The 27,849-nt window shown below is 36.7% G+C and overlaps 1 protein-coding gene across 4 annotated transcripts in view; it reads right to left on the bottom strand.

Annotated features, from left to right (window-relative positions):
* HIPK3 (homeodomain interacting protein kinase 3) overlaps positions 1-27,849 on the bottom strand; it is a 96,737-nt gene that overhangs the window by 6,612 nt on the left and 62,276 nt on the right. For 3 of the 4 annotated variants that reach the window (XM_019948153.3, XM_019948151.3, XM_019948152.3), the window contains 12 exons: positions 19,457-19,580; positions 10,921-11,040; positions 9,709-9,795; positions 9,033-9,217; positions 7,806-7,965; positions 7,267-7,390; positions 2,558-2,679; positions 1,808-1,929; positions 1,555-1,716; positions 1,336-1,398; positions 743-1,039; positions 312-452 (listed from right to left, as the gene is read on the bottom strand). In XM_019948153.3, coding sequence (XP_019803712.1) covers positions 312-452; positions 743-1,039; positions 1,336-1,398; positions 1,555-1,716; positions 1,808-1,929; positions 2,558-2,679; positions 7,267-7,390; positions 7,806-7,965; positions 9,033-9,217; positions 9,709-9,795; positions 10,921-11,040; positions 19,457-19,580 — 1,707 coding nt within the window. The remainder of the gene's footprint in view (positions 1-311; positions 453-742; positions 1,040-1,335; positions 1,399-1,554; positions 1,717-1,807; positions 1,930-2,557; positions 2,680-7,266; positions 7,391-7,805; positions 7,966-9,032; positions 9,218-9,708; positions 9,796-10,920; positions 11,041-19,456; positions 19,581-27,849) is intronic. The other variant, XM_019948155.3, reaches the window with a different exon arrangement.

Below are 27,849 nucleotides of genomic sequence, written 5' to 3'. Positions count from 1 at the left end.
TAAATTACAATAGTAGTCTGTGGAGCTGGAGTTGAGAATGTGGCTTTTTCACCCTTTCAAAACAAATGATTCTTTAAAAATCATTTATTAGAACCTCAATTTTTCATTTAGATCTGTTCTGTAATAGTAAAGAAAATTACTACTTAAAACCTGAGTTTATAAAAAGGTGATCTAGTTCAAAAATTATGATCAAGAGAGAAGTCACTGTGGTAAACTGGCAGGTACTTACTAATTTAAACAACAACAAAAGAAATCATAGGCTTTTTAGTAGACTTAATATTTATAATGTACTGCTATTGAAATTCCTTTACCTGTTCGGTCTCTTGCAAGGGGATGGGCTGGACTGCCCTGAGGAGCTGGTGCTCAGAGTACTCTCAGGACTACTTAATGAACAAATCCGATCAATATTCAAGGTGCTCTGGCAAGCTTCACAATCCAGATTACCTTTACATCTAAGTAAAGAGGGAAGGGACAACTGGGTCAAAAATGAGAACATACTTCCCAAGTAGCCAAAATTTACATTATTTAATTAAGGATATGAAACAGTTAAGACAAAAATCTAAAGCTCATAATACAGGAAAAATGCTATAGTAATCACGCTAAATGCTATTCAGGAAGTTTACTCTGAAGGACATGAACAGACAAGTAATAAATCACAAAGTTTTTCTTCCCACTGCAGCAGAGGGTGCCATCATTATTGAAGGAGGCAGGAAAATCGCGGGAAACTGCTTTTGGCACTTACTCTCTGAGCGAATGTCTCTGCGACGTCTCTTCTTCATCAGTGTCACTGCTAATGGTGATCACACTCACCGCAGGACTCGGGGAGTCAGCGATGATGATGGTTTGCCGCTGTTTATCTGAAACTGATGAATCAGGGTCCTGCCTGATAGAAGTTTCACAACAATTTCTTGCCTCTCCTTCTGAGTTATGATTGTCCTGTGTTTCTATGCAACTTGCTTCCTCAACATCTTTCCCATTTACTATCTTTGGAGAAATAAATGCTGATTGTGGGATATTGGTATTCTGCAATGAATTACTCCTGCAATCAAAGGAACAATGTGTTATTCCTATAATCAAAATATATACATGACATTTTTCTAAGACAGCTTGTTATAATTAACAATGCAAACCTTCACTTGTTAAGATTATAACACACTAACATACAGATGAGTCTGTGATATATAAAATACCTCTAGAAATATGAGTGTAGATTGCATTTACATATATTCAAATGGTCTTTTTTTTTTTTTTTGGTAAATGTGATATCTGAGTATCTAAAATGGTCTAAAATTATAGGTAGATAATAAATCAAAAGGGCAATAAAGACAATCTTACCAACTGAAAGCATTTATTTCCTCTCTTCCTGGCTCCCATTCCATTAGTTTTACCAAAATACCTCTGAGAAATTGAGAAGGGAGCTGGCTTAGTGTTTGTAACAAAGCTATTGAAGAGGTCATTTTGAATACAACAGAGTGACCCTTTGGTGTACATGCAAAATTTATTTTAATGACTAATTTTCAAAATGCAGAGGAAAGTTAAAATATCAATACCAACCTGTTCTGGCACAGTTTATTTTTCTTGGTGGTGGCAGGCTGAGGCCACACAACATGTGCGATGCCCACACTAATTGGCTGAGGGGCTGATAAGGTGATCTGATTGGTTAGAAGAGGTTGTGGCATCACTGAGCTGTAATGATTGCTGTGTGAAATCATTTTCCTAGGGAGAAAATTTAGAAAAATTGAATCTCTACTTTACCATATCTAGTTTGCAAACTATTCACAAAGAAGTACCCTTGTTTTTAACTTACCCCCAGTCTCCGAGCCTTTGTGAACCAGCCATACCCTCAGAAGCTAATGTAGTAGCAGGAGCCATGGGTGTTATCTGTTGCCAGGCAGGTACCAGCATCTGCTGTGTTCTACCAGACCATGTCTGTTGCAGCAAAAAACAAAACCAAAAACAAAAGAAAAACTAGTATGATACAAGTTAACTCAAAGTAACAATCTTCTAGACGGGAATGAAGACACAGACCTACTAGAGAATCGACTTGACGATCTGGGGACGGGGAAGGGTAAACTGGGACAAAGTGAGAGAGTGGCATGGATATACATACACTACCAAACGTAAAATAGACAGCTAGTGGAAGCAGCCGCATAGCACAGGGAGATCAGCTCCGTGCTTTGTGACCACCTAGAGGGGTGGGATAGGGAGGGTGAGAGGGAGGGAGGGAGACGCAAGAAGGAAGAGATATGGGGACATATGTATATGTATAACTGATTCACTTTGTTATAAAGCAGAAACTAACACACCATTGTAAAGCAATTATACTCCAATAAAGATGTTAAAAAAATTTTTTAAATTTTTAAAAATAAAAAAATTCAATAATTAAAAAAAAAAGTAACAATCTTCTAATAATTATAAAAGTTAAAGTCAATAATCTACAAGGATCGAATTCCCATCTAGGTCATTTTCATTGTTTCCAACAGCACAAATGGATTAGTGCCTCTACCTGAGTAAAAGGAGGACAGCACATATGTAAAAATAATGAATTATTACCAACCTGAGAAAGAACTCCTGGTCGGATCTGTAGTGGCTGCATGGCTGGGGCCTGCGTTACAAGGGGTACTGTATTATCTACCCTTATTGAATAACTAGTGGGTTTACCATGTGTTGCAGGAATACCTGTGAAATAGAAAAGAACAGTTCTCAAATAAAAAACTTTTCTGAGTTACCTTATAAAACTCTTAAATTTATGAATTGCTAAAATTCTTATTAGGATTATGAAAAAATTCCCTGCATAAAATTTTCATAATATTAGAAAGCAATCTATTTGGAAAGTGAGATACTGTCTATCTACCTTGTGGTACCTCATTCCAAAAATTGTTATAAAGCTACTCTTTCAAAGTTGAATGATTTGTTTTTGAAACTTCCCATTCCTTTTAAAGTTTGCTATTATAGCTTTCCTTTCCTTTTAGAAAGTTCTGCCACTGGTAAGACACGGAAAGGTGAATCTGGCTCAACATCCTTATCCTCTAGCAGGTAAATGTTCATCTTTTCACACAAACTTTTAGCTATGCTTGGTATTCTCTTCTTTAAAACTATGATAAGATCTTATACACATCACCAAAGGAGGAATGTATCACAACTTCAACTTCAATGGCCATGATGGTTTACATGATTCAATAAAATTCAGGATGGCACACTCATTTCAACCTCTAAAGGAAAAGCAAAAAACAAACTTTTCTGCCTTATATGATACAACTAAGCATTTATCATTGTGGTTTAATCTACTAGTATTTCTAGTGGAGAGCTACTGGAACTCCAGGACAAACATGTTCCATTTTGCTTACCCCCTAGGAAAATTAGAAAGCAGGATTACTACCCACGTTAATCCTGTTAATATTAATATGCCTGTGTCATACATTGCAAGAGCACCTTGCAAATATTAAGTCTTATGGTACTAAACTTTAAGAGAGTAAAGTAGTATTTTACACCAACTAAGAACTTTGACTAACAAGATTTTAGGGATATCTCCTAAGATTAGAAAGCTGAGTTACTAGAATAAATTCACTACTTCATAATTCCAGTCTATTGTATTGTACTTACTTTCAATATGGGCTGGCAGATCATTTAAACATAATCAGTTTTTGGATAAAAGTGACCTTGTGTGATCAGCCATTTAAAAAAAATTTTTTAAAAACAATTCTTTTTTTTTTCCTACTGAAAAATAACCTTATACTTTTTATTGCACAAATATTTGTAAGTGATAATTCTAAGGAGAATTTTATCGTGTTTATTTTCTTCACAGAGGTGCTTATCCTACTGACAGGGTGTTCTACCCTCTGAACTCCACCTAAAGAGCTACATGTGAGGGACTTCCCTGGCAGTCCAGTGGTTAAGACTCTGTGCTTCCAGTGCAGGGGGTGAGGGATCAATCCCTGGTCAGGGAACTAAGATCCCACGTGCTGCAGCGCATGGGCAAAAAAAGTTAAAAAAAGACAAAGAAAAAAAAGAGCTACATGTGAATTAGATCTACAAAGATCTATGAGTTATTTTTTTAAAATGACCTTCTTACTCTTTCCAAAAAGCATGTCTTGATCAGCAAATTCTCCAAGGAATGGAATATGAGCACACCCAGGCTGTGTAGATATATTGCAGCAATAGAGAAGCTCATCAGAGAAAAAAGCATCCTCACTTTGATAAGGATGAAATCACAGAGCAAATTCTTAAATCCCCCCAAAAAAAGATTGCCCTTAAATTCTCCTCGTAATCAATGCCTTAAGACAAGAAGAATTCTCCTATAATCTTTTTTTTTAAATCAAATTCAAAAGTGGGTTCAGGGCTTCCCTGGTGGCGCAGTGGTTGAGAGTCCGCCTGCCGATGCAGGGGACACGGGTTCATGCCCCGGTCAGGGAGGATCCCACATGCCGCAGAGCGGCTGGGCCCGTGAGCCATGGCCGCTGAGCCTGCGCATCCGGAGCCTGTGCTCCGCAATGGGAGAGGCCACAACAGTGAGAGGTCTGCGTACAGCAAAAAAAAAGAAAAAAGAAAAAAAAAAGTGGGTTCAGATCCTAATTTTCTATATGCTTATTAGGTTGGCTAAAATTTTTATCTTCGATTACATTTGCTTGATACCTGGAAAGCATGACACAAAAAGTTTAAAGACTGTTCTAGTACAACAGAGGAGAATTTTGCTGGAATGCATTTGACTCTAAAATAGCAGTTTTCATCCAGAGGGGATGAATAAGTAGCTATTGCCAAATAATGTTAAATGCTTGTTTAGTAAATACAACAACCTACACTCAAATTTGTTAAGTAAAAGCTTGTCTAAGTCTTCTGTACTTTAAACATGGCACAATATTAGGAATGTGGCATCCATATAGCTATACCTACATGTTGTATCTATAGTATCTAAAATATATGAAATGCATGATGAACTTAAACAGTGTAGACCCAAGGTAAAAAATTTAAAGTGAAGGACAAGAGACATAAATTTTATTTTAAAATCCGAAGTATAATGGTACCATAACTGCTACCCAATAATCATTTAAATATGTTTCTTTGAAATGGATTAGCACATTATGAGGTAAAGGGGTAAGAAGGTCAATACTGGGATTTTCTACAGATGCCAAAATGGATTAGAGGGAAAGCTTTCATTTCTAAGCAGACACTATACTAAGAAACAGTGAGACAACATATTACAGAGCCTGCCTGTTATGCTGCTGCAACTGCACCTGTTAGTTTTTTAAGCGAACAAATATTTTGCTTTCTCTCACTATTAATTCTAAAACTATTGTTCTTCACATTTGATGAGTTAATGAACCTGAAAGTATCTCCTTTTCTTTCTGTTATCCTTGTTAGGAACCACTTGCAGTTGCTAACATATGTACAGAAAGGTTACTAACCTTTTATTAATTATAAGCTACATAAAAAGATAGAAGATTTGCCTAACCTCATTGAATGTTTTAAGAATGATGCCCAATTGTATTTAGAAATGTGTCCACAAAGCCTTTTGGTACAAACAGAAGGTAGCTCTGAAAAAAAAAAATTGTTATTCCAAATCTTTTTTTTTTGGCTGTGCCGCACAGCTTGCAGGATCTTAGTTCCCCTAACAAGGATCAAACCGGGGCCCCCAGCAGTGAAAGCCCAGAATCCTAACCACTGGAATGCCAGGGAATTCCCTGCTATTCCAAATCTTGATGAAATATACCACACTGTAGGTAGGTGACTCCCAAACTGATTTTGGTACACGGAAGAGATCATTAGAACCTAAGAATCTATTAGTACAGATTAAAAACTCATCTAAGTGAAAATGTATTTGTCAAGATACCACTTACGTAGTAACTAATTGAAAAACAAAAAAGCATCAGTCTTGCATGCTCAAGTATTTAGAAGTAAAATGTCTATGACTTACTATTAACAGTATGTGTATGTGTAACAGACAGATAGAACAAATACACCATGTTAATACTTGTTGAATCTAGGAGAAAGGACATTATTATTCTTTGAACTTCTCTACAATAAACAGTTGAAGAAAAACGAAGAAACACAACAGCATCTTTAAGAGTGCTGACAATATGATATAGGTATTTTTATTACCAAACCAGCCATGGTTTGTATTACCAAACCAGCCACTGTCACAGATAACAGACCAAAGCTACCCTGGTAGAACCAAAGTGGCTAAAGAGCTGCCATGTTTTCACATCTCTCATTACCAGCCAAGCAAGTCAACAAACATATTTTTGGTGCTTTGTTAGGCACTGTGGGGAAGATTAAAATAAAAACTTTAAAAAGTTGCTCACATCCTTAAATGAAATAAAAATTTCAAATATAACCTTCAGAATCCAGAAATATTACAGCTGGAAACGATCAAGATAGTATCTATTCAGTCTGTTTTCTTTGACAAAGGCTGAAGCAAGTTAACAGACTTGTCTGGGATGGCAGAGCAAACAGCAGAAAGAGAACTAGATCCCAGGCCGACTTAGCACCAAGAGCTCTCACTTACACTATACAGCATTACCACCATGCTTCAAAGAGTCATTTCTGGCCCATTTGGAATCAATCTCTTGATTTTAAGATATAACTAGATGTCACGGCCTAGCAAGGACAAAACGCTACCGAAGGACCTAGGAAAGAGGGCTTTATGCTAGCTATTCCAGTCAAAAAGTTCACTGCTATCACCCTTTTACCACTAAGAAATTCCTCAGTGTGAAAATTTATGGCATCTTCAAAGGTATTCTGTCACCATCTCACTTGAGGATTTGATTCTATATTTTTATCTAAATAAGGGCAATTTGATCAAAATCAATCTTCAAACAAACAAACAAACTAAGCTATGGGGAAAGAACAAGACTACAATATTTTAGGAAAGAAATCCTCTGACCAAAACTTAAAGAACTGAGCTCTCAATCACTGTAATGTCCAGCGATGACATGCAGATAAGTACTTACTTGAACATCTGGAGCAGTTATACCCAGTATAGGACAATCCATACCTTTCCAAGTTCATTAATTTCCACTAAGGTATGTTATCATGCTAGACTCTACAGGAAATACAACTGTCATATGGTCCATTTTGTTAATGATGACTACAGTGGAGCTGTAGTCAAGAAGTATCACTGGTCTAAAGGCTACTGACCTGCTTAAATTAAATTCAAATGTAGCAGTAAACGTACCAAAACCCATGCAGTATATTTAATGAATAGATGCCTAAACTTATTTTAAAGTAATGCATGCCTAAATTCAAAGTGTAATTTAAATAAAAGAATACCTTGAATAGCTGGTGGACAGATAATCAGTGTCTGCTGAAAAGCATCACCACAACCAAAATGAGCAGTTCCAGCCTGCAGAGGAATCCCATGGTGCACAACTGAATGAGCAGATGTGGTTAATGCCTGAAACGATAGACGTACATGGCATTCATTATACAGAGCAGGCTTCTAATTGCTGTACACATACTTTATAAGTAGAAATCAAATGCATTTCAATAAATCGTAATTCTATGATAAAAATGGACCCAGAAATTGATCTTACTGAAGTCTACTTTTTGTAGAGTTGAGACAAAGAAGGGCAGGTAGATCATATTGAAAGAATAAAAGGTGAAGGAAAAAAATGGATTTGAGTAGATATGCTCCAATTGTTACCCTGAAATATTAGAGATTTAACAGAACAGCCATAGTAAGACTTCATCAGCACTGAAACTTCTAACTGCTGACATGGAAACTTCTGCATATTTCAAAAGCAAATCAGCAATCATTTAAAAAAAAAAAAAAAGAGGAGCATAAATTATCAAATACTATAAGTTCTTACCTGACTTCTTAATGTGCCAATTTTAGTAAAATTTGCTGTCAGATTAGCAGTACTGCTTGGAGCAACTGGTCTCAAGAGTGAAGTTTTATTGTGATTATTTGTGTCACATGAATTCGGATGGGACTTACAAATATCCATAATATGAAAACAGGACTTTACACTGCAAAAGAAAAATCGAAAGGTAATTGTAATATTATTTTTTTAATGTTTAGAGTAGTTTAAGATTAAAAATTATTTCCAAAAGGAAAAAAAAGTCTATGGCTTGCACTTAATCTGCATATTTCCAACAGTATTTCTACCAGGAAATCCTGTAAGATCAAATTTCAAAGCAAGAAGAATATACTTATATCTGGAATATTTTCTTGAGACAGCAAAGCAATAGTGAGCACTTTTTGGTTACACTTTTATGACTCCTACTCTAAATAGTTTTTTTCTAAACTACTAGATCTCCACATCCCTAGATTAATGGCACCATGTATGTGGTTATTATGTTATTTTCAAAGTACTTATATACAGAAACCATTACACATTTTTAAGTACTGGGGGTGTGGAGACTAGTTGGGCTTTATAAAAACATCGATTTTAATTGTAATTCACAATAACGAATATCAGTTTGTTCCTTTACCTCCTTCATTCAATATTTTAAAAATATTAAAAGAAGTTATTTTAAGTCACTTACTTTACTCTCTTCAGCCAATAAAAAAGAGGACTGGGGTTCAAAGAATTCACAAGCTTTGCCTAAGGTAACTCTTCTAAGTCCTTCTCAATTTGGGCATATACTCTTCTCTACTAACCCATAAAAAAAAACCTCCTTTCCTTCCACAACACAGAGGGGAAAGAAGGGGGACAAGAAAAGCAAATGCTGTGAAAGGAAATTGAAAATGGAGTTTGCAGGACTCAAAATTGAGGGAGGAACAACTTAACACTTCCTTAAACTATAAATATGCCTGGTTATTAAGGTAAGAATGTCATGTAAAACGACATCACTCAGTCATCCTCAGTATGCTATTTTGGAAAAAGAACATTGGAATGTGATTTAGATTTGCATTCTATTTCTACTCTGCAATTTACTGTCTATGTGAACTTGGCCAAGTTAGCTTAACCTCTTTTTACTCAGTTTACTTATATTTAATGAAGAAATTGAATCATTTTTCTAACACACTGGTTTACCACAAACAGCATTATCATTTCTCCAGAATCATTTTAAAAGATTTTAGAGTAACATACTGGTTGCTATGCGGGAAATCTAGAAGATGTTTCATATTAACAAAAGCATGGTTCAAAGTCTCTGCTGGAGTAATTCTTAAATCTGCATCAATCAGCAACATTTTTTTCAACAGACTAACAAATTCTCTTCTATCAGCTTTCTCAGCCAAAAGATCACTTCCTTCCAAATCCATCACTGTGTTCACCTGCAAAATCAAAATTTCAAGTCATCGAATAAAAATAAGCCATACAAGGTAGTATATGTTAAAGTCTCACAGTTTACAAAAAAAGCCCACAACACAGGAAAGAACAAAGAACTACAATTATTTTGAAATAAGAAAGAACAATTGAGTTTAACAAATCCTCAAAAATATTTTGAGGTACCAAAGAGCATTCAAAGCAGGAAAAAAAATTTTTTTTTAACTAACAAATATCCACTTCTAGAGAGATGTAAGGAAAAGAAATATGTCTGTTAGAGTTTTCCTTTTTAAAGAAAATACTTGAATAATACAAATTAAATATGTGATAAAGACAAATGCAATTTAGTCCCTGAAACCTCAGAATCAATTTTGTTTGAAAAGCTTAAAAGCAGCAAGCATTCTATGTCATATAGAAAATGATTAACGTGTTTTGGCATTCTTGGCATTCAATCCACCAACTTAAGCATAAGATTGACAAATGTGTCTGTGGTACTCACATGCACTATATCATCCAGACTGTTGAATATGTACTTTCTGGCTTCTTTAGACTTCATTCCTGTCTCAGCCTCATGTTCTTCCAGTGTCTTATCGAATATATCAGAGAAGGAAAATATCTTATTACCCACCATTTGTAAATCCTTTATTTCTTCAATTCTGGCACATTTAGCCTAATATATTGAATATTCTAAGGCAAGTAGTAGTTTCAAAAGAATAACTATCAAAAATGTAATTTTGGGACTTCCCTGGTGGCACAGTGGTTAAGAATCCACCTGCCAAGGCAGGGAACACGGGTTTGAGCCCTGGTCCGGGAGGATCCCACACGCTGTGGAGGAACTAAGCCTGTGTGCCACAACTACTGAGCCTGCGCTCTAGAGCCTGCGAGCCACAACTACTGAAGTCGATGCGCCTAGAGCCTGTGCTCCGCAACGAGAAGCCACTGCAATGAGAAGCCCACGCACCGCAACAAAGAGTGGACCCAATGCAGCCAAAAATAAATAAATAAAATAATTTTTTTAAATGTAAGTTTTTAGAAGTATACAAAAAATGAGAAGTTCAGGTTCAGACCAAAAAATATTACACATATAGATAAAATCCTTAACAAAATAACTAAAGTGAATCATTAAAGATTTACTAATCCCAGGAATAAATTAGGTACTTGGGTTATGTAGTAAGTGGTTAGATTCAATCCCTGTCCTATAAAGCTTAATAAATGTAGAACTGGGTAGGGAAGATAAACAACACAAAATGATACACATAAAATTTTTTTAAACTATTTAAAGTGAGTTAATAATTGTGCTGCCAGGTTAGAGAATGAGCTAAGGTATTCAGAAAGGACTCTCCTCGTTAAAAGTGGGGGGTGGGGATTGTCAAAAATGAAAATTCAAAAGAAGAAAAAAATGCAATGAAAGAGGGCTTCCCTGGTGGCGCAGTGGTTGAGAGCCCGCCTGCCGATGCAGGGGACGCAGGTTCGTGCCCCGGTCTGGGAAGATCCCACATGCCGCGGAGCGGCTGAGCCCATGAGCCATGGCCGCTGAGCCTGCGTGTCCGGAGCCTCTGCTCCACAACGGGAGAGGCCACAACAGTGAGAGGCCCGTGTACCGCAAAAAAAAAAAAAATGCAATGAAAGAAAAATAGGCACAGAGGGTATTATCTGTGAACATGAAGCATCTTAGAATATGTTTTTCTAAATATTTTTTTTAATGAATTACCTTTAATCTCCAACCAGAATGAGAGATATCTGTTTCTCTGCAAAAAAATCTTGTGGATTTTGTACCCACATTTAACAACTGTTCTCCTGGTAAACCTTGAGTCTGAGAAATGTATCGAATCTGAAAAATAATTTACAAAACAGAAGAGTTATTCTTTTATTGCATTAGATATTTATTGAACAACTATATCAGACACTAAGGTAGATGTTAGGTCAAGAATTAAATGATGTACAGTGTGTGCCCTAAGAAATCAGTCCAGTAGGGAACATACAAGTAAGCAATTATAATACAGTGTAATATATATTGATATAATACAGGTATAATAAATACATGCCTTATGGAAAAACAAAGAAGAGACACATAAAATAATTGTAGTCATATAAAGTTCCAGATGAGGTGATGCTCAAGTTGGGTCAAAAAGAACAAACAGTTTGTCAGCCCTGAAGGAATGGAAAAAAATCTGAGTTATTATGATTTATGCTAAGGTTATAATATGAGTAAATATGGAAAATAAAAGGAATACATCCACACATTCAGAGACTAAAGTTCACTAAGGGAGAAATGGCAAGAGACGAAATTGATCTAGCAGGCAAAGGGCTTTATCAGTAGGTTAAGAAGTTTGGATTTTACTCTGAGAGGCAATACTGGGAAACCACTGGAGAAACTGGAGAAATCTACACAGGCAACTGACAAGTTACTTGACTTAGTGACAAGTTGACGTGGTGAATTAGGGCTATGGGAACACTGGAGGGGACGCATCTATGTCACTGGCATATGTGTGCTTGAGTCAGTAGAGGAGGACACAGTGTAGATGAGCTCTCTCAGGAGGACACTGAAAAGCTCCAGCCTCAGGGCCTCTGAACTTAACATCCTTCTGTTTGAACACTGTTCCCCCAGACATCTGTATGGCTAGTGTTTCACTTCCTTCAGCTCTCACCTCAAATGTTACCTTATTCGTGAGGCCTTTCATGCCCCACTAATAAATAAGAACAAGCTCTCCTCTCTTAGTACCCCTATCTCTACTTATTCTGTTGTATTTTTCTCTACTGTGCTTTTTTATCATCCGATATTCTGGTACATTTACTTTGTATTTTCTTACCCCATTCTGCAGTAGAATGTACATTTCATGAGGGAAGAACTTTTTTTTGTTTTCTTACACGTACACCCATGACAGTGTCTGGTACATAGGTGGCCTTCAAATATCTGTTCCCCAGATCAACAACTGGGCAGCACAGGGAATAAACAGAGGCTTAACCCCTTGAAACTGTGTTTGAGAACACAGGATTCTTTTTTTAAACCTCAAATACAACTAGTCCATCCTCTCCTGCATCTTCTATTTCTTCCTCTGTATGAGATTTTTGCCCTCGATCTACAAAAATGTTTAATATCTTCCAGCCTAAAAACAAAAAAAAAAAACCCCAAAACTCTCTTAACTATTTAAAACACTTTTCTCATTCAGTTAAAAGCATTAAAATAGTGGTCTATATTTTACTTTCCATTCTAACCTCAACACACAACAATTGGAATTTTACTATTACTCTCACGAAATGATAATGTCCTGTTATTAACTGACACATTTAATAGTCACATATTAATCCTTATCTTACTTCAACACCACTGGCTATTTTCAAGTGAATAACTTGAAAACTCTGTTCCTTTCATTTCCACATCATTCTTTTCTATTTCTCTTCCTACTTCTTGGCACTCTTTAACTGCCTTCCTCCATTTGTTATATGGCATTGCATTCTAGAGTTTTATCTGTCTTCTTTCCCTCTACAAGCCCCACGTGCCATAGTTTTATCTCTAATTCTATGTCTAAATATTTATCTCTAGCTCTGGAGCTGTAGATCCAACTGCTTACTGACACTGTATCTGGCAGGCCTTTAGGTACCTCAAAGTGAACATATTCTAAACTGATTTTCCTTAAACCTGTTAATCCTCATGTATTTCCCCCTTTGGAGACTACCACCAACCACCCGAATCAGAAACCTGAAATTTATGCCCAACAAGTACCTCGCCCTCATCACCCAACATCCAAAACCGTAACAATTTTACCTCATTAGTATTTTTCATAACTGTCTCTCCTCTCCATTCCTCTTTCAGGTCTTCTTCAATTCTGAGTTATACAATCTCACAAGCCTCCTAATTAGTCTACCTGCCTCCCTAATGACCCCATCCACTCACTCCCAATTCATTATTCAGACTGCTAAGAACAAGAAATTGCTAACAGCCATTTTGATAAAATGAAAATCTGATTATTACTCCCCTGTATAAAATTACTTTACTGCCTACAGGATGGATTCCAAATCTCTAAACATGGCACACAGGCCCTCCAGCTTTATCTCTTCCGGGCTCTTTACATGCTCCTGTACTCCAGCCCCGTCTAGCACCTGCTAAACCTTGCATGGGTTAGTTTCTCTTTCCTAGATTGCTCTCTAACCCCTACTTATCAACATCCCTGTTCCTCTCCCTCCTTACTCCCCTCCCTGCCACTTCACCAAATCCACGTGGCAAACTTTTACTGTTCCTTCTTCAAGACTCAATTCAAGAAATTCTCCTCTGTAAAGCTATGCTTAACCATCCAAAACAGAGGCAATCACCTTCCTCTGTGCTACCACCACACCTAGAACGTAACTATTTTAATGCATTTATAACACTACATTACAATTATTTTTACATGTCAGTTTTCCCTGCTAGACTACGTGCCTCCTAACAAGAGTCTATGTTCATGCATATTTGTATCCCGAATTTTACATGAAATAACTAAAATCTCCACCTTACAAATTAGTTTCGTTACATTAAAGTGCAGTACCTCCCCCTCACCCCACATCCCCCAAGTGCCTGAGTTCCTTGTTTTACGGAAACAGAAAATGAAAAGTACTAAGAGCTTAGTACCTTGATGTTGCGTCAGAGTATCACAGATGGTAAGAAAGGTGCTCAACAATTCAATTTCAACAAACTTACACAGGGCATTTATTATGGGTCAGATGCTAAAGCTATGCAGAACAATAAAATATGTTGCCAATCTTTAAAATTTATTCAAAAAATTCAGTAGAATAAATATTTAAGCACATAATCTGCAATTAAACTAGGAAATGCCATTATAAAGAAAACAACAAAGTGCTAAGAGAATACCATAGAGCAATTAATATACCTAAGAAGTTGAGATGGCACTGAAAAAACAAAACGGCAAATGAACCTGCCAAGTTTATTTTTGGTCGTAATGCCTGCCAGTCATTTGAAAAGAACTTGTTCCATCTGTATGCCCCTCCTGTCTCCAGTGGATGAAGGGTGGGGACCTGACCTAGAAGCAATTACTTCATAAATTTGCCTTGTGAACTCAACTAGAATTAAGCTAAGCAAATCAGATTTACAGTGTCAGAAACGCAAACTAAGAAATTCCAGATACTGTTGGAGGATGAGCTGAAGGGTTATAAGGCAGAGCTAGAGTTTGATGACCACGTTAACATAACCAGAGTTAAGAGTGAGCAGGAATTCTGAGTAGCAAGTTAGAACAGATAAAAGCACTTAAAGAGCAGCTAAGAGCTAAGTTATACTTAAGATCGAGCACCAGAGTGAAATTCTACCAAAGCTTATTAATTTCTCTAAGTGTTGCCTTGAACCTAAAAGCACCTTCAACTCCAGACTTCACAAAATCCAGTCATATTAAAGCTCATTCTTGGATTTTTGGACAGTCCACACAAAAATAAATGAACTTTTCCTTGAGCCAACTTGAGAAGGTCTCTTTGAAACCTGAATAGCTTGACAAAATAGAATTCTTTAAAGATTCCCACCCCCACCCCTGGAGTGAGCTCTATTCTTCTTACATAAGATATAATTTGATATTACCAAGCATAATAAAATTTGAATATAAATTCAGGCTTTCGGCTGCTCTGGATAAGATTCTACCTAAACTCTAACAAACATTTTTCAAGAACAATCAACCAATTAAATACTGTCCATTCATCCATAAAAATATTATTTAATTTCCTAGAATGTTACTGATATTTCCCCAGTAAATATAAGTCAAATTGAGTACATATAGCACTAATGAGACACTATACCTACAATTAAGACAGGAAGGGATCCAAGCACAGTACCAATTCACAGGGCAGCCTTCTCTACACATACACAGTAAGTACATTTGTATACAAAAGGAAATAAAATGCACATATGACAAAATATATTCTCAACATGGTCAGTGCCTAGTTGTAGAATCCAAAATTCAAAGAAGAAATTGCCTTGGAAAGACTTTAAGAGATGACACAGATGATTAAAGGGCTAGAACACAAAGCCCATAATAAAGAATTTAAATAGTCTGAAAAGTTTTTCCTGGTGACTCAAAATTGGCTTTGAAGTATACTACACATATACTGTTAAGTCTTTTTCACCTCCTTTGAAAAAAACAATATTACAAGGTTAAATATAGGTTACACAAAAGACATAACAACAAGGGTTAAGAAAGAGATGTTACAATATATTTCACAGAAAGTCTTTATTTTTGTAAATGTTCCATGTGCACTTAAAATGTATGTATCCTGGGCTTCCCTGGTGGCACAGTGGTTGAGAGTCCGCCTGCCTATGCAGGGGACACGGGTTCGTGCCCTGGTCCAGGAGGATCCCACGTGCCACGGAGTGGCTGGGCCCGTGAGCCATGGCCGCTGAGCCTGCGTGCCCGGAGCCTGTGCTCCGCAGCGGGAGAGGCCACAGCAGTGAGAGGCCCGCGTACCAAAAAAAAAAAAAAAAAAAAGTATGTATCCTGGAGTTTTGCGTGTAGTATTGGGTGTAGTGCTCTATGCCTGTATCACTAGGTCAACTTGGTTAATCATGTGTTCAAATCCTCTATATTCTTACTGATATTTTTCTATCTACTTTCTCTATCAATTACTGAAAGAAATGTGCTTTAAATCTCTAATTATGATTGTGGCTTCATCTCTTTTTTTGGTTCTATCAATTTTAGATTTATAATATTTTGCAGCTGTTGCTAGAGATATAAAATATAGAATTTCTGTGCTTCTGTTGAATTGAATTTCCAAATTAATTGGCTGGGCTTCCACTCTTTATAAATAATGCTGATATATTTGTAATATACAAACACTCCTGTTGTTAAAAGCAATGTTATTAACAAAAGCAAAACAGAAGAAGAATATCTTGTACAGCATATATTCTGAGAGATAAATATTTGTACAAAATGTTATCACGGGGGCTTCCCTGGTGGCACAGTTCGAGCCCCAGTCCGGGAAGATCCCACATGCCGTGGAAAAACTAAGCCCATTTGCCACAACTACTGAGCCTGTGCTCTAGAGCCCGTGAGCCACAACTACTGAAGCCCGCGCGCCTAGAGCCTGTGCTCTGCAACAAGAAAAGCCACTGCAATGAGAGGCCTGCGCACTGCAACAAAGGGTAGCCCCCGCTCACTGCAACTAGAGAAAACCCGCACTCAGCAACAAAGACCCAACGCAGCCAAAAATAAATAAAAATTAAAAAATTTATTTTTAAAAAAAGTTATCACGGGACAAAACAATAAACTAGCACAGGCTGCTGGTTCCTTCCCTAGAACTCAAATCTGGAGACAGAATACAAATGGAGGTTGATGAATCTGAATAACTAATATACAGACTGTGAAAACCCTCTTCGAGCAATAGTAGATTGACAGTGGTAGGGTAGAGGTGGAGTCTGGAAGAGGGTCAGTGCCAGGGAGCTAGGGCAGACTAGAGCAGGGTTCAGCTGGACTCTTAGTGTCTTGAAAGTATCATTATCCATGAAGTACTGTAGAGGTGGTCTACTGCTAATAGCATAGCTTCTAGATTCAGACTGCCCGTGTTAGACTATTGGGCAAGCTTATTAAACTTCCCCACACCTCAACTTTCTCATCTATAAAACTTCATAGGGTTGTTGTGAACATTAAATGAGTTAAAGTGTTGACAGTTCCTGGCACCCAAAAGAACTCGATAAGTATTAATTAGTAATGTTACTACTATTGCCCACTGTACTGTCACTGTAAGGCAAAAAATAAGTTAAAAAAATAAAATAGCAACAACACCCCAATTGGGTATCCAAGTATATCATGGCAGCTGATGCCCAGAATAGGAAACAGATAACAGACAGAGGCGTGCCCTTTTACATCCTAATTAGATGATCATAATCCAGGGAGTTGAGGAAATTTTATGAAATTCAACCACATAAATAGACTAAAGTAAAAAACAACCCCAAAAAACCCCACTCGTGAATATTTTAATAGATGCACAAAAGCATTTCAGAGTCCAAACCAATTTAGGATTTAAAAAAAAACAACTTAGGGCTTCCCTGGTGGCGCAGTGGTTGGGGGTCTGCCTGCCAATGCAGGGGACATGGGTTCAAGCCCTGGTCTGGGGGCATCCCACATGCCGCGGAGCAACTAGGCCCTTGAGCCACAATTACTGAGCCTGCGCGTCTGGAGCCTATGCTCCGCAGCGGGAGAGGCCGCGATAGTGAGAGGCCCGCGCACCGCGATGAAGAGTGGCCCCCGCTTGCCGCGACTAGAGAAAGCCCTCGCACAGAAACAAAGTGCCAACACAGCCATAAATGAATGAATGAATGAATAAATAAATAAATTTTTTTAAAAGGGCAAAATTCCTTAAAAAAAAAAACTTAAAATTAGGAATAAAGGGATAGCCCTTATCTTGAAAACAGACATTTATCAAAACCTCTACAGCAAGCATCATATTTGAAAATGAGTATGAAGTACAAGATTGGAACCAAAAAACACATCACTCTTATTTGTTTGTATTCATATATTTTGGAAAATACCTTTTAAAACACTGAATTGATAACCGTGTGGCTATTGATGCTGTATGCTATTAACTTTTTTCAATTACTGTACCCATTTGGAATTAAAGTAATATACATTCCGAAAATATTGTGAATCTGGATCAGATAACACCTCCCAGTTTAGAAAAAAAAAAGAAATCTATTACAGATTTTAGAAAAACTGAGCTTTGGTCAGGACTTTGTGTTAAATTACCATTGTAACTTTTGACAAGTCATTTCATTTTTCCGGGCCTCAGTTTTCTCCTTTATAAAATGTGAAGGGGTAGTAACTAGATAATCTGTAGGGTCCTTTTCAGTATCAACGTTAGTTGTCCAACACTAGAACTGTAAAGTCCAAATCCAGAGTACAACAGCAAACTGACCTTTATATTGCCACTAGATGGTGTCCTGCTCCAGAGTACTATGCATGTCATAAATTGTGGTCCACAAAGCCAAAGGTATATTTCTACAATTTGACAGGTACCTCAGTACTTCAGCAGCTAAGGGATTATGGGACTCTCCAACTAGATCACTAACTCTTTCAAAACTAGTAACAGTTTGGCACCTGCATCAAAGTTAATGATTGGGTAAAAAGATGAAGGAAACTAGAATGTATGGAAATTTTTATAGAAATGGTATTTTAAGAGGTATGCTCAACATGGAGGGGGAAAGTAGAGAATATTAAAAAAACACCTGGCCTAACAGAGAAATTTTATGGGTAGAAAGTCATTGGAAGAGGATAAGATTAAAGTTAATGATAACATCTAATTTAATAATTAATATTAAATGACTTTTAGGGTCGTCTCAGCAACATTTAAGTCACTAAATTAACTACCTCTCGTATCCCCTTTTATACAGAAAGCTAAATCTTAGAAATCAGGCATTTTGCTACAAGTTATGTGTGCTGTAAAATGTTCTTTCTATTTTTTTTCATGTTTGAAAGTTAAATAGTATAACATTTAAATAAAAATATAAGCCAGACAAAATATATGTAACCACTGTTAATTCTAACATTTTCTACTAAAATATGAGTTGAGTATATATATATATATATCTCTAATAAGGGAGATGCTATGAAACTTTCAAATAATAGTGAAGAAGATAACAATTACCCAAAAAAGAATCTTGATATTAAAAACCAAGTAAATAGCAAACAACACTGTCTAGTAGCTTAGAGAGACTAATGAACACACCTGAAAACTACCATGAAAAGTGTGTAGGGAGGTGATTTGCTGGATTTTATTGAGAGTCATTTCAATGTTAAGCTAGACTTTTAGCACCACCAAAAACAGCTAAAAATACTAAAGAGGGTTAGGGTGACTGAGGTACTTAAGACCAGTAAAGGCTGTTGGTTCAAGACCAGTAGCTATGATGACTTTTATTCCTTGGGAGAGGCTGACATTTCAGCTGTCATCACCCAAGTGATGTCTGTCACCCAAGCAAAGCACTATTATTTAAATGGACACAGTCCAGCCCTTTATATATCTATAATATAAAAATGGTACCAAAAAAATTCTCCCAAAAGGTTTTCAGGCCTGTGGATTATACCCTTGTTTATGAAAACACTTTAAAAATCAAGTTTTGTTTTGAGTCCTGAATTTAAATTCCGTTAGATCCAAGGTTTTGCCAATTTATTCTAAAAGGAGTCTCACATGTATTGTATACCTGGGAAAATGCATTCCTGTAAGTCTATTATTTTTCTTTACATTCTACCAATTCTACTGGGTTATCACAACAGTTCTATTACCTGGTCATACTCCAAGGCTCCTGGGTAGAGAGGCCATCCAAGGAATAATTCTGCAATCACGCATCCCAGTGACCACATGTCTATGGCTTCACAAAATGGCAACCCCAATATAATCTCTGGAGCTCTGAAATTTAAAAAAAAATAATAATAATCAATCAATCAGCGGTTTTCTTTTAAAATTATCCAATTCATCTGATATTCTCAGAGAAGTTTGTAAAATGAGAGCGAAATCATCTACTATTTACAGTAATTCTTCATTTTCCAGAACTTGTTGAAACCTAGCCATAATCCTGAATTAAACTTCAAGGGGTGCTATGAGTACAACATTGCTATGATAAAATATCTATACTTAATCCGAGTTTTACTAACATGACAGTAAAAAAAGGAAAAGCATAGATCTTGTTTTTGAGACTACAGGAGATTAGAAATAACACACTAGAAAGAGAACTGACAAATTAAAAATACATGCACCATGACACCAACAGAACTTAAAGCCAGACACCAGAAGATAAGACCCAAACAAAACAAAACAAAACCCCAAAGGCTAACCATGGATCTAGACGTGGGTATTACTTCAGAAGATAATAATAAAAACTGGGCTATTTGTTATCCAAAACAGATAAGACCAAGTTCAATATATTCAGCCTTAAAAGGCAGAAAGTACAGGATACATCAAAACAGTTAAAAAAGCACTTTACCACTTGAAGAGCTTTGATTATTTGGAAAATTATTTCATGAAAGATACAATTCCCCGATAAATTGTGTTGCTACTTCACATGACTTTTCCATAAGAAAATTAACATTCTAAGAGTTCTCTATATACAAAGTCATACAATCATAGTTATCCTGCACAGTCTCAAACTTACAGAGAAGTTATAAGAACAGTACAATAAATACTTTTTCCTAACCCACTTGAGAGTAATTTGCCAAATAATGGCATGCTTCGTATTTCCTACAAACAAGAATATTCTCCTACATAATCACAATACAATCATCAAAATCAGGAAACAAATACTGATACATCTCCACCAACTAAGCCTCGGACTGCAAGTTTGGCCAATTACACTGATAACGTCCTTTATGAAAAAGAATCCAATTCCGAATCATGCACTGCATTTAGCTGTCATATCCCTTTCAGTCTTTTCCAATATCGAATAGTCCCTCAAGTCTTTCCTTGATTGCTATGACCCTGGCATAAGATATTACAGGTCAGTTATTTGTTGAATGTCCCTCAGTATGGGTCTGTCTGATGTTTTCTTGTAATTAGATGAAGGTTATAGATCTTTGGGAGAACTGTTTAAAAAGTGATGGCGTTTTTTTCTCATTATATGCTATCAGGTGGTACAAAATTTTGATTTGCTCCACTACTGATAATATTCACTCTGACTATTTAACATGGTATCTGCTAGATTTCTCCACTATCAAGTTTCTCCTTTCCCCTCTGTAATGAAGCATTTTGTGGAGTTTCAATTTGAGACTGTACAAATAACCCAATTTCAATTTATTCATGTATTTACCTATGTAAGTATAATGGATTCCTATTTTATTCAATGGGTTATAATCCATTACTATAATTACTTATTTTGATGCTCTAATTTTCCCAGACTTGACCAGTCGGAACTCCCTCAATGAGCTATGGGTCCTCGTTACTATTGGGATGGCACTGTTCCCAGGCTCTCTCAGTGAATATTTTATACAGTTTAAGAAAATAAGCCTTCTGCTAACTTTTTTTAACTGAGAGTGCTGATTGTCACTATCTCCTAATGCGGTGGTTCTCAATCTTGGCTGCACATTACAATCCCTTTGTCCTGGCCACACCCCATACCAATTAAATCAGAAACTCTGGGGATGGGAGGTAGGCATCAGTAGTTTTTAAAGCTCCCCAGGTGATTCCAATACATGGCCAAACTGAAGAACCAAAGCACTAGACTCAATGGGAAAACTATTCCATCTCCTCCCTACAGCTCTTCTGATCAGAATAAGTTCAAAGGATAATAAACAAATTGTTTTCTACCATAGACTTGGGATCTGTCCAGTGACTCTCTACTCCTAAACACCTCTGCTATAATTAATACTTAAGATTCAGTAGGCTCTTAATGCACAAGTACTTGTGAAAAACAAGTAAGTGTCATGGGGAGATATTATGAGGCATAAAAGAACCTTAAAACATAGTTATAAAAGTTCTTCATTCTTTTGACAAAATACTCAGCAAGTGTGTAGATGTACACACGAGTTATATTCAGCTATAAGCAAATGCTAAACTATATTGTAAAAAGAGAAAAAATAGGTTACACTAAATTATCAATCTTATATATTCACAATATAGAGAGATATCCTCTTTTGTTCACTATTTTATACGCAGAACGTAGCAGAGAATATGCACTCAGTAAACATTTCTCAGATAAGTCATGCCAACACAGGTTGATTCACACAAAGGAAAGAAAGCATCAGTGTGAAATGTGGGTTTGAACTAGGCCTCAAAGAACAGAAGTCTAGACAGAAAGAAAGAGAAATGGACACAAGAGTTTATAAAGGGTATATACTAATCTGTACTTTAAAAGGTTCAAAGCAAAAGGCAGCCTGTTTCAAAAATATGGAGTAAATGAGATTCACTAGTGATACTTAATCATGTACTACTTTGAATCCTGAAGACTTATTAATAAGACTGAGCTATAGCTGTGTATAAGAGCTTTATGATTATTTTGAAATAATTAATATAAAAAATTCATGGGTCTTGAAATTGGCTACTGTAGAAAACTTCAACATTGTATTTGGTAATGAAAGAAAATTAACAAAATGATAGTATCTAGGATACTCAACTTAAAGAGACCAAAATTATTTGAAATCTGGTTAACAATTAAGAAGAGTTTCTGTCAACTAGACAAAGAGTGATGAATTCCTTCTGCCATTTGTTACCATTTAATGAATGAGCCAAGTTTCTAGGTGACAGTGACAAGAATATAGAGTTATTTTTTCAAACTCTTGACTAGGAATTGTATAAAACCACTTCAAATACAAATCTAAGATTCAAAAGTTGTATTTATGTAAGCAAACTCAACTTTCTCATTTTAAAAAATGAAAGAATTTTAACTGCAAGTTTTATACAAATTCATTATGTATTATTGCATCAGTTTAAGTCCTCTGAGAAGCAGACAAGACGTGCAAGAAATTTCTTCAGAAAAATGTCTCTGAAGGATACACAGGGACAGGAAGAAGGAATAGGTGAAGAGAGCTTCAGACCTTGAGCAGTTCTGACACCTGTGAAAGAGGTGCAAAGGAAGGATTGGGTGGAAAGAACCTCCAACAGCAGTGCTGTTAAGAGAAAATCTTGGCAGGGTCAATGGGGTGTCCCCAAGGCAAAAATTATCTGCTAGGCTAGTTCCCCATCAAACTAGAACAGCGCAGCTCTAGGACCCCCACTGTGTTTGGTCACTGGCTGAGAGCAGCCCAGCAGCAAAGGGGCCTCTGCTGAGCACTGATGCATTACCTAAAGGCACAACAGCTGGAGGCTGTCAGTTAACTGCTCTTCACAGGAGGTTCTCTTGAAGTGGATCCGAATGGCACAATTCCAAGGCTGCCACAACTATCTTCCCAAAAGCTTTTGTATTTTATTTTATAATACTACATATCATAAAGAAAATGTAATAAATTTCTTCACCAAGTCTGAGTCAAACGTGCCTAAATTCTCTCCAGCTTACCGTGGCATGCCATAAAACATTATATTTTCTATATGTATCATCACATGTAAAAAGGTAGGAAAGCAATACCGTTAAGCATTTACAATCTAGATGAAACTGCCAGAGCTGTCAGAGCTCTGCTGGCCAGTCTTACAATAAAATAAACTTTTAAAATCAAATTATGCACTAAAGAATAATATATCCATCTGTCAGTAATGAATAAAGCTTAGTGTTCTGGTTGTATCTTAATTGGCTCTCAAATTATTCCTCTGGGCTAAATATACTTTTGTATATAAATGACCACAGCAGAAATTCTAATTTATGGACCACTCTTAAAATAAATCTTTTGTTCTACACCTAAAGGAAATTCTTCTACATCTTTTCTCATCTAACTTAACTCCCCTCTGAGCAGCTATAACGTGGTGGTGCTAAGGATATAGCAGGGAACAGATATCATTTGTACTTTTGTAGACAGGCAAGGCACACATTAAACATGGCCATTGGACAGAGAGTATAACTAAACCTGTTGTTCACCACTCTATAAATAATAACTCACAATTAGAAGGCAAGTGTCAAATCCACAAACCAACTCAAAAATTTAGGTTATATGGTAACAAAGGCAATCTATATATAAAATGCCATGTTTCCTTTCTTTGCCATATGCCTTTAATAAAATTTATCAATATTCATTAAGACCAAATCTTTTTTTACTTTTCTAAAACCTTGAAACACTGATATAACATACAGGTAAAGTGGAGAAGCTAAAAAAAATTTTTTTTTAAGTGGGTAAACTGAACTCTGAATGGTTTGTGCGTCTTTTGCTAGAGAACTCAAAAAGAATGTTAGCAGGAGATGGTTCAATTAAGAACAGTGAAATACCATCACTCAGAGAAGAAGATAACTATTAGTGGAGTTACTTTATTTCATTTTTATTTACTTTTTTAAGCTGAAAATTCAATCACTGTCAGAGAAACCTAGCCGTGTTAGGAAAAGGGATGTCTCAGTTCAGGAACTCAATATGTCAAATTCTAGGAACAATTATATTCTTATAAGAGAAAGATGCCCTGGGTTATCCCTGCAAATGCCATTAAACTATGAACTCATGTGATGATTTCATGGCCATCAAGAAAACAGTGATCATAATATGACTCCTAACTTATTTTTTCAAATACAGAGAATGCTTAGGCCAACTTGATTATTTAGTCTGCCTAACGTTTCTCATTAAAGTTAAAAAACTAGCATAATGCTGATACATTTCAGTTTCTTGAGAATCTAGTGACAGAACCCAGGTCTGGTCAAGTCTAGGACACTGATCAAATAATTTCTGAAATGACAAAACTAAGGGCCAGATTCTGATGATTCTGTCAGAAATGTCACTCAGTAAAAATGAAAGGTACAGCTATCCAGGCTTCTCTTGATGATACTCCTCTACATACAAGTGTATAGCTACATGCTTCTCTCTACTTTTGACAAGAAGATACCAGAAAGAATGTGTGAGCCCCACGATTGAGATAAGGTTCAAACGTTTGGAAATTGTCTATTACTACAAATCTATAGCATAAATAGGTAGATGGCGAAGTATTTTAAGAATGCAAAGTTTGGTACCAAGAAAGAAAGCAACCCCAACTTCAGTGGATCAGTACTTGGACATATGTAAGCGCTACCGAGTGGGTGTGTGTCTTTCAAAACCAGGAAATGTTGCCCTGAGTCAGAATGGGTCAATTTTCCTTTCATACACTCCCTGTTGATCAGTGAGGGACTTTCTATTTTTATGAAGTTGTAAACATAATTACAAACCCTAGGGTCAATCAGGAACTAAGTCTGAATGGTCAGTAGAAAAGTAGAACACAAGTGATGGGAGTTACCTGTTACATTACTGTTCAAATAGGTATGCACGCACAAGTCAAGGATGAGTGGCCACGAGAATAAACACAACAAAGTTGAAACCTGTGCGTGTGTGTGTGTGTGTGTGTGTGTGTGTGTGTGTGTTACTCATAGGTGAATGTTTTCCATAGATGTGCACTATGGCACTGCAGGATCTGTGGTTACTGAGTCCCTAGAGGTGGAAGCGCAGATATAGGGCCCTGACTGTGAAGTTATCCATGGATTTTCACAGTGCATGGGGTCACTGTTTGCAGATGACATGATACTATACATAGAGAATCCCAAAGATGCTACCAGAAAACTACTAGAGCTAATCAATGAATTTGGTAAAGTAGCAGGATACAAAATTAATGCACAGAAATCTCTGGCATTCCTGTACACTAATGATGAAAAATCTGAAAGTGAAATTAAGAAAACACTCCCACTTACCACTGCAACAAAAAGAATAAAATATCTAGGAATAAACCTACCTAAGGAGACAAAAGACCTGTATGCAGAAAATTATAAGACATTGATGAAAGAAATTAAAGATGATACAAATAGATGGAGAGATATACCATGTTCTTGGATTGGAAGAATCAATACTGTGAAAATGACTCTACTACCCAAAGCAATCTACAGATTCAATGCAATCCCTATCAAACTACCACTGGCATTTTTCACAGAACTAGAACAAAAAATTTCACAATTTGTATGGAAACACAAAAGACTCCGAATAGCCAAAGCAATCTTGAGAACAAAAAATGGAGCTGGAGGAATCAGGGTCCCTGACTTCAGACTATACTACAAAGCTACAGTAACCAAGACAGTATGGTACTGGCCCAAAAACAGAGATATAGATCAATGGAACAGGATAGAAAGCCCAGAGATAAACCCATGCACATATGGTCACTTTATCTTTGATAAAGGAGGCAAGAATATACAGTGGAGAAAAGACAGCCTCTTCAATAAGTGGTGCTGGGAAAACTGGACAGGTACTTTTAAAAGTATGAGATTAGATCACTCCCTAACACAATACACAAAAATAAGCTCAAAATGAATTAAAGACCTAAATATAAGGCCAGAAACTATCAAACTCTTAGAGGAAAACATAGGCAGAACACTCTATGACACAAATCACAGCAAGATCCTTTCTGACCCACCTCCTAGAGTAATGGAAATAAAAACAAAAATAAACAAATGGGACCTAATGAAACTTCAAAGCTTTTGCACAACAAAGGAAACCATAAACAAGACCAAAAGACAACCCTCAGAATGGGAGAAAATATTTGCAAATGAAGCAACCGACAAAGGATTAATCTCCAAAATTTACAAGCAGCTCATGCAGCTCAATAACAAAAAAACAAACAACCCAATCCAAAAATGGGCAGAAGATCTAAATAGACATTTCTCCAAAGAAGATATACAGACTGCCAACAAACACATGAAAGAATGCGCAACATCATTAATCATTAGAGAAATGCAAATCAAAAGTACAATGAGATATCATCTCACACCAGTCAGAATGGCCATCATCAAAAAATCTAGAAACAATAAATGCTGGAGAGGGTGTGGAGAAAAGGGAACACTCTTGCACTGCTGGTGGGAATGTGAATTGGTTCAGCCACTATGGAGAACAGAATGGAGGTTCCTTAAAAAACTACAAATAGAACTACCATATGACCCAGCAATCCCACTACTGGGCATATACCCTGAGAAAACCAAAATTCAAAAAGAGTCATGTACCAAAATGTTCATTACAGCTCTATTTACAATAGCCCGGAGATGGAAACAACCTAAGTGCCCATCATCGGATGAATGGATAAAGAAAATGTGGCACATATATACAATGGAATATTACTCAGCCATAAAAAGAAACGAAATTGAGCTATTTGTAATGAGGTGGATAGACCTAGAGTCTGTCATACAGAGTGAAGTAAGTCAGAAAGAAAAAGACAAATACCGTATGCTAACACATATATATGGAATTTAAGAAAAAAAAATGTCATGAAGAACCTAGGGGTAAGGCAGGAATAAAGACGCAGACCTCCTAGAGAACAGACTTGAGGTTATGGGGAGGGGGAAGGGTGAGCTGTGACAGGGCGAGAGAGAGTCATGGACATATACACACTAACAAACGTAGTAAGGTAGATAGCTAGTGGGAAGCAGCTGCATGGCACAGGGATATTGGCTCGGTGCTTTGTGACAGCCTGGAGGGGTGGGATACGGAGGGTGGGAGGGAGGGAGACGCAAGAGGGAAGACATATGGGAACATATGTTTATGTATGACTGATTCACTTTGTTATAAAGCAGAAACTAACACACCATTGTAAAGCAATTATACCCCAATAAAGATGTTAAAAAAAAAAAAAGACACAGACCTACTAGAGAATGGACTTGAGGATATGGAGAGGGGGAAGGGTAAGCTGTGACAAAGTGAGAGAGTGGCATGGACATATATACACTACCAAACGTAAAATAGGTAGCTAGTGGGAAGCAGCCGCATAGCACAGGGAGATCAGCTCGGTGCTTTGTGACCACCTAGAGGGGTGGGATAGGGAGGGTGGCAGGGAGGGAGATGCAAGAGGGAAGAGATATGGGAACATATGTATATGTATAACTGATTCACTTTGTTATAAAGCAGAAACTAACACACCACTGTAAAGCAATTATACTCCAATAAAGATGTTAAAAAAAAAAAAAAAGAAGATACCAGAGAAATGCAGCACAAACTTGGAAAAGGTAAATAAATGGTAAACTCAATAAAGATAAAAATAATAAAATCAGAACAGTCTTCTCTTGAGGTAGGTGATGCAGAAGGCATTTCTTATAATAACAGTTTTATTAAGACAT

Source organism: Tursiops truncatus, chromosome 8 (assembly GCF_011762595.2).
Source record: "Tursiops truncatus isolate mTurTru1 chromosome 8, mTurTru1.mat.Y, whole genome shotgun sequence".
Taxonomy (NCBI): Eukaryota; Metazoa; Chordata; class Mammalia; order Artiodactyla; family Delphinidae; genus Tursiops; species Tursiops truncatus.
This window is presented reverse-complemented; position numbering and strand designations above follow the sequence as displayed.